General features: G+C 38.8%; 1 protein-coding gene across 2 annotated transcripts in view; it reads left to right on the top strand.

Annotated features, from left to right (window-relative positions):
- The window catches only part of VIPR2 (vasoactive intestinal peptide receptor 2), a 49741-nt gene that overhangs the window by 2028 nt on the left and 36587 nt on the right, over positions 1-11126 (top strand). For both annotated transcript variants that reach the window (XR_008437832.1, XM_053981954.1), the window contains exon 2: positions 897-999. Coding sequence is in view for 1 of the 2 variants with exons in the window: in XM_053981954.1 (XP_053837929.1) it covers positions 897-999 (103 nt within the window). In the remaining variant the exon portion in view is untranslated. The remainder of the gene's footprint in view (positions 1-896; positions 1000-11126) is intronic.

The raw sequence follows: 11126 nt of genomic DNA, 5'->3' as shown, positions 1-11126 counted from the left end.
AGAAACTTGGAGAGAGACCACCTTTTTCTTGGTAATTACAACTGTGAGGTGTGAGGAAGACTGAAGTACTGCATATTCCCATTTTATTTATTTAAGATGTGATTTCATTTAAGCTAATCAAACTGTCCCACCAGCTCCACTGATGTTCCAGCTTTTGCATTTGCCACCTCCTGCAGTAATTTCTCCCATGCAGTCTCTTTTGGACTCCATGTGTTTCTCTGTAAGGCTCTGACTGCTTCTCTGAATTCAGCTGACCCCAGTACAACTTTCCAGGGTCTCATTTTTCTCTCCAGTACTGCTGCGTTCCTGTCTCCTCCTGTGGACATATATAAACTTTTCTGAAAACCAAAGAACTGAAGGCAGGGCTTTGAACCAGTAAAGACATTAGTGCTTTAATTTTTAAGAAATGGGGCTTTCTTCCTGTGGAGAATTTGCTTGTATCAAGTAATCATGGTCTGGCGCCTTCAGGAGATAAAACATACATGGTGGAAAAGGGTGGAAGAAAAACAGAATTTACCATGTCAAAGAGAATGAAGTTTGATCAATTTTCATGTTCTGTGATTTGTATCAAACTTTCAGCTCCCTAACTTACTACAAAAGGGGAAAAACTTTTCCGTTTCAGCTCAGAGTTTTTCTGGAGAAAAAGATCTGGTGGTACAATATTGAGGAATGCACTAGAAAGCTAAATAAATGCTACAGGAAGAAGCCAATAGAGTGTTTCAGCATTTTGTTCTGAAAAGTCAGTGTGTGAGAAGCTGGCATTGAGTGTGCCTAGCACATGCTTGGGTGAAACCCGTGCCAGTTAAAGTTGTGGATGTCATTATTGGTAGTTGCATTCTTCAGGAAGCATTTTCATTCTAGTTTCAAGACACAACCCGTTTGTTAATTTGACACAGGTGAATGGTGTCCATCCAGAATGCAGGTTTCAGCTGGAGATTCACAAGGAGGAAACCAGGTGCATGGAACTTCTAAAGAATGCAAAGCCAGTGGACTACAAGGGTAAGAAAACTGTAATGTAGAATAACTGGAGTATTGAAGATTTTCTCTCTTTACCTTCTTTACTGTTGTGATTGCAGTTTCCATAGTTGTTTGAACTGTGCTTGGGATTTTATGCTTTTTAGAATTGATGCAATTTTGCATTAAATGTACTGCTGCAGCAAGCATGTGGTGAGAGGTCTGCAGGTGCTAAGAATGCCCTGGCTGGGACACCAGCTGGGAGCAAACACATTCTTATGTGCTGAGAAGTTGTTGTAGCATTTTCTGACTGGCAGAGCAGCTGTGATGACAGGACCAGCAGGAAGAGCAAATCTGAGGGAAAGCTGAAAGCCTTGGATCCAAGCATCTCTCCCTAGCTATGCCTGAGAGTAAAGTGCTAGTGGCAGGAAGGATCGCTGGGTTTCCCAAGTGCACAGTGTTTCAGACTGAAGGCCAGATTCACACCCAGAGGACCATGGAGTCGTGCCAAGGGAAAACTGGGCAGTCGTGTTATGCCCAAAACCCCAACTCTCTCTGTCACTTTATTGTTTTCATTTTCTTTCTGCATAGAAAGACAAATATATAGCTATTGATTCAGCAAACTGTAATTTAGTGGAAGGAAGAAGAACAGTTGATGTAGGGGTTTTTGTTAGGTTTTTGGCTTGGGGTTTGTTTGGGCGTTTTGGTGGGGTGTTGTTTGGTTGTTTTTTTTTAATTTTTTAGATTTTATTAAATTTCCTACATTTTCATGGGAGAAGAAAAAAGGTTTATGGAAAAATAACATTTTTCTTGTAAGTTGAAGCTGCTGGTAAAGCCATTTGTTCAGCAAGCGGAATAAAAAGGTGACAGATAAATTCAGATTGTCAATACGTGGTTCATTTGGGCTTTTTGTGTTCATTTTGTTTTGAATACACCCTGAATGGGACCTCAAAGACCTGCCATCTGCGGTGCTCTTGAGCATAAACATGAGTCTCAACTTACGATGCTTCTTCCACCTCTCCTCAATTTAAATGTGCAACTCCCTCAGTGCATATTCTAATACTAATTTGGATTAAAAAACCTCAAAGGATCATCAACAGTTTGTATTTTATTATAATTTCTCCATTTTATTAATCAAGATCAGTAATTTAAAAAAAAGAAAAATCTTACTGGAATAATTAATCTAGATTTAAGGCTTTTATTTATATATGAGTGGCAAAGAAAGATGGCTGTTACATAAATAATACTAGTGTGAAGCCAGATGGAGAAATAATTAGTAGGCCAGCTTAATTAATTAAATCATGAACCAATAAATTCCCTGTTAGCTGTTACATGGCTTTGAAAGTAAAGCTTTCCTCAAGGTACACTTTTGTGATCCAGATGCTGGACTGCTCCAAAGGTATCTTCGTGATGCACACCAGTTTTATTTTGGGTTCCTAGGAGAAGAAAGAAGTTTGCTGTCAGTATTTTCTTCCCAGCCTCTTTTCACTGGGAAAGGGGTGCCTTCTGAAGTAAAACTGCTGTGAAAGAAAACTCATATCTTGGAAGGACACAGGATGTCTGATGGTGTTGATTCAACCCTGCAGACAGTGGCAAAACAGTAGTGAAATGATTTAGACACTTTTTTGAATGCCCACCTGAAACTGTCTATTTTGTTGGACACTGGAAAAAAGCCCCTGCTTTATGAAAACTGCATGTTTAATAGTACAGGAGAATTTGTTCTATGCTTTCTGTTACAGATACCCTCACCAAGAACCTCCAGAGAGTAGCTTATGTTAAATATATTCATTTACATTTACAAAAATAGACATTCTCCGTGTGTCCTTGTTTTCCTAGTAAGCTCTCTGTAATCATACAAACAAGTAAGGACCCTTTTGAACAGTAATACTCTGACTGCTGAAAAAGTAGAATTACTAAAGAAAATTGACAAGCTGGAACTAGTCCAAATTGTAGCTCCACATGTAACTTGTAATACATTTGAAACATAATTCTTTACAATAAAGTCCCAAATGCTATTCCACTTTTTCCTGAATGGGAAAGATGGTTATACAGGCCCTGTCATACTTCTCTAGCTTTAGTATCTGCTACCTGACTTACAAAAGCTGTTAATGAAATCTTGAGAAGGAACTGTCTTGATCTTGGAAATAAGGGTTCCCTGAGATTTTCCACAGAAGGCTTGGACCTCCATTATCAAAATCAGTGGGAATCTTTTCATTAATTTATTGGGTACCTGGGAAACCTTTGCACTTCTATGCCACATGGTCCAGAATTTGGCTGGCATGCACAGCTTCTGAATTCTGGAGGATCCAAATTGTGTGGGACAAGTAGTTTCTTCTTTGAACTAGATGACAATTATGTATTAAATATCTGTCGTCATAGGCCCCTGGCCAGATAATAATTAGCATTGACTCCATGATTCACAGAAGGCTGATCAAGCTCTTTATTATTCTGTCCTTATTAAGAAACCCATTGACAGTTGCGGTACAGGTGGACCTCATTGGTCCTCCACTCCAAACACCATCACCACTGGCTAATTAAGAAACCACCCTCTGGTAAACAAATCTCCATAACACCTTCCACATGTTCACAACAACGGGTACAGCAAGTGAAGATAAGAATTGTTTATCATTCTTTGATCTTCTCACAGCCTTCCCCAGGACAGTGCCTGGGAAAGTTGTGCCTGTTGCTCTCTGTGGCCAAAGGGCTGCTGCCACAAATATCTTATCTCATTTTTCAGCTCCCAGTTAGGGAGGCAAAAAGGAAACATTTAAGGGCTATTTGGGTTTCTTTGACATGATAAAAAGATCTTACACCTGAGCTGTCTCAAGACATGGGCTGAAGAATTTTGCTGAGTAATTTTTGCATTGCATCTAAAATCACTATGAAGTCTATAAAGCACTTCATGGCTAAATAAAACAGTAGTGTGTTTTGCAAAGAAACATTGTATAAAGACAGCGTAAGCATCCTTTGCTAAGGATATGCTAAAACCCAGTTGGTCTAAATTCTGCTAATTCACCAATGTCAAACTGTGAGACACCCAAACCTCTTGCTTTGCACCCTTTGGGGGATTTTCAGGCATTAGCACATACTTTTCCATTAGTGGACAGCATTACACTCCATTTAGGGGAGAAGTCACTCTCCAAAGACCTGTGGCAGTGCTTTCCTCTCTGTAGTGCTCTTTAGAACATCTGGTTGTTTATTTTATGAAGACTGCATTAGCTTCTATCCACATTCATTGTCTTCTTCCCTCCCATAATTTGACCCCTGAGATATGGATGCACCTTAGCTGGAAGCCTAGGAGAGGTTCTTTTATTTTGGGCACATTTCTTTCTTTTTGAAGGGCAGATGAATTGCATTCTAACTAGCTCATAATAGGTACAGATTTTGAGATCTATATAGAAAAAAAACCTGTTTTGTTTTTTATTGGCTACCCATGGCTTGTCTTCTAACAAAAAAAAAATTGTAAGTTCCCAAGAAAAGTGATTTTAAATACATAAAAATTATCCTTCTGCAAATTTCTGCCTTTATTGAGTTTTCAGAGTTTTTCCTTATAAAGTAACTGGCTCAGCTTCAAATGAAAAAATGGAATCTTATGGTCAAAAATGTTAAAACTCAGAAGATTTTTAACAGGGTTCTACAACTAAGAGTTCTAAAAAAGATTTCATTATGAAAATAATGAAGTTTAGGGACTTTTGGTTCATTTTGGACTGAGTGGCAGCATAGTTAAATGTGTCCTTTCAGATTTTGATTTCCAAAATATGTTTTTGTGAGACCCATATGTCAGACAACATTTTTAATTTTAGGTACAGCTTTTTAACTTTGAGAAAGGGATGTAGACAAAAAGAAAAATGGCTTTGGAAAGAATTTCATAAACCTCTCGAAGAGAAGCTTCATAATGCAGCTTGTAATAGGAAATTAAAAGAGACAAGACACCAAAATGATGCTCTCAGTTATTCTTAAGTTTAAAGGAAGAAGGACCAATATTGCTGTGTAATCCAATCTCCTGAATTGCACTGTCAATAGAATTTTCCTCAGTGATTCCAGCACGGAGCTCATGATCTTGTGGATGAAACAGAGCTGTTCAGAACAGTGGGATGAACATTCAAATGTCAGACCCATGGCAAGTTGCCCAGAAGTTAAATATCTGACTAGCTTACCTGTTAAGGTTGTTTTTACAGGAAGAGAGGTGCATATTTTGCATTTACACACACCCCCACACCCTTGTGAATAATACACACCCCTCTCTCTATAGCTACACAGACGTGATCCCTGTATCCTCCACGTTAGTAAATAGGAGACTGACACAAAGCCAGATGAGACCTTTCTTTTGCTACATGAACAGGAATCTCCTCAAGGTTCCCCCTTTCTTATGCTCCCTGTCTCATCATGGTCTTGCATCAGGTTTTGTTTAGTTTTGAAGCTATTTTCTCTGTAAAATGAGTCAGTACTTCAGACTGCAGTGGTGCTGACAGTCCTCTGAGGTAGCATTCAAAGTAGAATTAAATGAGATGGTGGGGTCATGGAACTTCCATGCAGCACCAGTAACTCTTGGAAGCACAGCTTTAGCTTTCTTAAATCTCTGTGCTGCTGCTTTTGCAGGTGTAATACAGATATGTTGCTACTTCTTAGTTCACACTTTTTTTTTTTTTTTTTAATGAAGGAAGTTAAAGGGGCTGCTTTGGATATTTTTATGTTTTGGCTTTCACTGATCATCATTAATGACACCACATAAAACTGACCCTTATGGTATTGACAATGTCTGGGCTTTGTGGAAGCTGTACTTAAATATTTGAGGGCAAAAGAGAGGCAGAGCTCTGTCTTTTAAGGAGGCTTGGTGAAAGAGGTGAGAAAGAGCCTTGAATGAAATGAGTTGCCTGCTGGAAAGTCACTAACTGAAAATAAAGTGGTGAAGACCAGCAAAACATCCTGATCAGCCTCATTCAAATATCTCACATAGTATAATTTATTAAGAGTGACAATAACAAACCCTTTTGGAAAGAAGAGAAGCACCAGGTGCCCACAATGATTTTGAAGACATGAAATTTCTGCTCTACCCAAAACGTAGATAGAAATTTGGCAGTAGACATCAATATACGGCATTTGTAGACCTGAAGAAGGAAAATGCACATCCATAAGTGAATTTACTGTGTTTTCCAGAAGATTCTGAAGGAAATACTGCCCAGCACAGTCTTGCACTTCAGTCCTAATAAAGACAGCAGTGGCCATGGTAGTCTATTCTCCATGACATCCAAAGTGAAATACCACAAGGAAGGAATTTTGAGTACCAAAACACTGAAAGAGCTTCAGCTAATACAACAAATAGCACATGGGTTAGACATAATACATACTAGCAGAAATATATGGTCCTACTTCTAAATAGAGACATTTAATGTTTTGTGATAGGGTTTAAACGAACAGGAGATTGATTTTTAATGGTAATTTTCAAGAATGTACAGCATGTCAGAATTGGGGCAACATAAAGATGAAGGTACCTCTTACAGCTTTGACTATACACACATTAATATATTTGCATAAGAATAGAAAATAATGTTCTTATGGTAAGATTATCCTGATGTTCAGTCAAACAAAAATAAATGCTCTTGTCTTCACAGGACGTTTTGAGTAATTGGAAAACAGGATTTACCTGGAAAATTTGGAAGAAAGTTTGTTTTGTTTTTTGAGAGGGATTTTTTTTCAAAGTTTTAGCTGGCAACTTCCGTATTTCCCATAGTACCCTAAAAATATGTACATTTCATTGAGTGTAAAACTGGACAATAGATTTTTGATTGTCCAAAGGGAAACTGTTCTTCAAAAGGGAAACAAGACGTTTCTTCTGAAGTGTTTAATTTCATTAAAATCCCAAAATCCCTTAGAAATCATGGAAACCATATTTTTGCCATTCCTGGTAATAGAACTGGCTTTTAAAGGACCTATGAACATCAAATATTTTAGGTTAATATGAAATAAACTCTATTGGTTTCATCATTCTATTTAAGCTAGTTAAATCTGATGTCTACTGTAGAATTTCAAATTCCTGTTTGCTGTCTACGAGTAATGTTTGTTGACCAGGAATGAAAAGTTTTTATATTGGAGTTTCCTCAGTGTTTCTGAGTAATTGGGGCTGCTCCTATTCCCCATTGGAGGCAGTGTTTGTATTGTCACAGGACTGCAGGCAGGCAGCCCCACGCAGAGGGGCTTTGGCCAGGCAGGGTAGGGCAGGTCCTTCCCCCAGGTCAAGGCAGCTCCAGCCCCAGGCAGGTGTCACCTCCCTGGGACAGGGACATCAGCCTGCAGAGGTGAGTCAGGGCCCAGCACAGGGCACCAGGGTTGGGCAGAGCTCTGGGATGGCTGGGCAGGGCCACAATGCAGGGCAGGGGAGAGGAAGGCACAGGCTCTGAGGAGGATGAAGGCAGCTGCGGCCCCATCACAGCCTGTTTGTGCTCTCAGAGCCCTGGCAAAAGCAAGTGGGAAATACCCTCAGTGAGGCCGCGTGGAGCAATAGCCTTTTTTGGGACCGTCGCATTCCTGTTCCCACTCTAAGCAGTTCTGCTTTGCTCCCAGTTTGCTAGCTTGCTACTTGTGCAGCACCTGCTTTTCGTTTGTTTTTTTTTTTTTTTTCACTCGTGTGAAAATGCAGAAGGAATGTCAGTCCATATATGTTCATAATTCCCATGCGACCTAAGTTCCATGCTGTGGCACACAGACCTGCAGTCTAGAAATCATTGCCCATAAGAGGTGAGATGGCTCCCGCTCTGCCAAATACAAAAATCAAAACATTGAAAATAAACCCTAGGCAAGCTGTCGACTTTCTGACTCATTTTCAAAGCACTCTGTTGTTTTTTCATGTTTTATGCATGCCTAGACAGTTTTGAAAAATGCTAAACGTCTTTTGGAAGTGACAATTTTTAAATCCAAATACAAAGTGCCACCTAGTGGTTATATATTTATAAAAGGTGTCTGTAAACAAAATTTTCCAGCACAAGCCCCAGTGTTTTCCTCTCCCCTGCCCTACACTGTGGTCCTGCCCAGCCATCCCAGTGTTTCATGTTTTTATAGACAAAGAAGCACTCCTAGGTAAGTGAACTTGTTGCTCAAAGACTGGATCTCAAAAAGCAGAATGATGAATGGGGTGGCAGCACTTATGTAAGCTGAAGAAAATGGGAAACAAAATGTAGTTTATAGTCTGTTATGTTTCCTTTAATTATGAAGTATCTGCAAATGCATGACAAGCATTAAAGACCAAACATTCAAATAAAGTAAGTGATCTCATTGAAACTAGCTGACAACAGCATCTGCAGCATCCTCTGGAGGAGCAGGAGAAGAGACTTCTGGGCAAGTCACTGAGCAAAGGTTTTCAGGGAAGTTTGCTTGTTTCCTTGGATGTTCTGTGAAGAACACATCAAAGAAATAAATGGTGCAAATGAAGACATTGAAAAGGGATTGTTCTATGCAGGCTGCAGGAGTGTTCTTCTACACACCACAGAATCAGGAATCAAGAATCTTTTTTCTTTTTGCCTTTGCTCATTTTGTTAACAGTTGTTAATGGCTTAACCCCAGAGGTCAACCCAGACCCTCCTAGACACTCTCGCACTCCCCCATCAGCAGGATTGGGGAGAGAATTGGGAAGGTAAAAGCTGAAAAACTCTTGCATTGAGAAAAGGACAGTTTAATAGGAAAAGCAAAAACCCACTCTTTAGCACAAATCCCAAACACAGCCCCATATTAGCAGCTGTAAAGAAAATTAACTCTATCCCAGCCAGAACCAGTCCAACAGTTAAAAAAAAAGCTAAAGAATATAATAGTAGACATGCAGAAAAAGTTGAGGAGCTAGCACAAATTCAAGCTGAACTTACTTTTTATGTGTGCATATCAAAGTGAAAGGACAAAAACACTCAATGGTTGAGAAAACATAGAGAAAACATAGTGACTACATAGAGAAAACATAGTGAAAACATAGAGACTAAATCCAATAATGAACATAAAAGAAAAAAAAAAGATGTACCTTAAAGTACATCTGGGTACTTAGAATACTTTAAAAATAATATAAATAAAAATTACAGACATTATAGGAAATAAAAACTGGAGCAATTAAAGTTTTGCCTTAAAAGTGAGCTACAGAAAGAAATAGAAAGCTAACTATAGAAAGTATCATTTTATTGGTAAAATTGTTATCAGAACTAGAATGTAAAAGCTTATTTAAACCTAAAAATATGACTATTTTTTTATCTGACTTAATTAATATCATTCAGAGACAGTAGGAAGCAGGCCTATATATGTGAGAGATGGGTAAAATTTCCAAAAGTGAGACTTTAAATAATGATTTTATGAGTGATGCACTGATGGATGACAGTCCAGAAATCCTAACACTGAATGAATTAATGGCTGGACGGAGAGTTGTAGAGTAGAGAGGAGAATACTAAGTTGGATCAAGTTAGATATCCTATGTAGGGAAACAGAAACATTTAACATAGCATTTACCACACCTTCACTTCCCTGCAGTGTGATTATTTAAAGCACCATAGACTGCTTTGTGGTGGCTGGAAAGAAATAGGCAATCGTTGGGAGCAATTCATCTGGCCTAGTTTCATGTGTTTTAAGGTGAAGTCAAGTTAATTGTATGCCACCTTTGTATAAGGTTATGTTTTCCAAAGAGAAAAAGAAGATATATTAATGCAATATTGGTAAAAATCTGTAGTAACTGGAAGAAGGGGGCGATAAGGAAAGGTGTGATTTGAAAGCCCAGAAGATGCATTACTGTTTGGTTGTAATTCTAGCAGTAATTACACCAGCAATACCATTTCAGGATTCAGACTAGACCAGTTTTCAGATGCCCACTGTAGTCATTCAGTAAATGCATCCAGGACATTTCAGCAGTTTTCTCAGATGTCCTGTACCATTATCAGTAAGCCCATAGAAATACATAAAATGCGGCTTAATATTCTTGGAGTTCTGGTGACAGCCGCTTCAGTTTCACTCACATGATTTGTGATGCATTTAAATGTAGTCTACATGTAGGAAATGTGTTTGGTGTTACTTCATCCATTTGATTTGAGTAATCTGAAACACTACCACTCTCTCCTGGGCCATAGATGCCTGTAAAGTCCTAAAATACTGAGGAAAAATAAGGGAAAAAGCCATTAGTGACTTGTGATGTTTTGGACATCAGCAACTTGTATACTGAGTTCCTTCCAGCAGGCTTTGAGATTTGATACAAATTGTGTTGATTAATTTTGGTAGCAATAGGACTTGAACTTCAATTTTTCTATATAGTATTCCATGCAATTGAATAAGATTTTTAAGTGTTTTCTGTGGAAAACATAGCAACGGAGCTCTGAAGTCCATGCTGTTCAGTTGCCTGTTTGGCAAAACCTTAGCCCAGTTGATATACAGCAGCATAGGAAAAATTTGTAAAGGCTTCTAAGCTGTTTGCAAATTACTGTAACAAACCCACTGTTTTACAGAGAGTGGATTGAATAAAAGGGAAAATTTCAGAAAGTCCTCAGCTTCCATGGGTGTGCATGACCAGTTTCATGACTCATCTCGGCTCTCACTGTTAGTAGAAATGGAATTGAAATAAAGATGTCTGAGGTCTTACAAGATGATAATTATTCTTGTGTACTCCAGGGCTTGTTTATGCTGGCTCAGGCAGTCCATCAATCAAAGCCAAAATAATTTCATTTTGTCACTGTAGTTCTGAGTGCTGGCAGATGAAGAAAATAGTTTCTTTGTCTTTCTGATTACTTGTATGTCGTGTTATTGATGTTGTTTTTGGCTTAAAATCAGCTGGGGAGAAAGCATGACCTGAATTGGTTCAGGTAAACATTCTTTTACTTTGAGTAAGCTCTAGTGCTGCATCATAGAGATTTGGGCTTGATGTTGACCCAGAACTACAGCTCAGGAAGGACCTAAGCATGTTGAAATTCCATTTCAAAGGCTCTGAAGGTGACCTGCTCAGTGTAAACCTCTGAAATTGTGCACAGATGGCCAAGCCACTATCAGAGATCTCTCAGGGATACTGTTGGTAACGCAGAGAGGCTGATGCAGCACACAGTGCAGTGGACGATAAGGCATTACGTTATCTACACATGGAGACAAACTTTGTGAAGTGTTCCCTTTAGTAATCCCTTATTTTTGGCATAATCTTTCTGAATATAGAACAGATGCTGCATTTA

The sequence above is a fragment of the Vidua macroura genome, chromosome 1 (genome assembly GCF_024509145.1).
Source record: "Vidua macroura isolate BioBank_ID:100142 chromosome 1, ASM2450914v1, whole genome shotgun sequence".
Taxonomy (NCBI): domain Eukaryota; kingdom Metazoa; phylum Chordata; class Aves; order Passeriformes; family Viduidae; genus Vidua; species Vidua macroura.
Note: the sequence above shows the minus strand (reverse complement) of the source record. Positions and strands in the feature narration are given on the sequence as shown.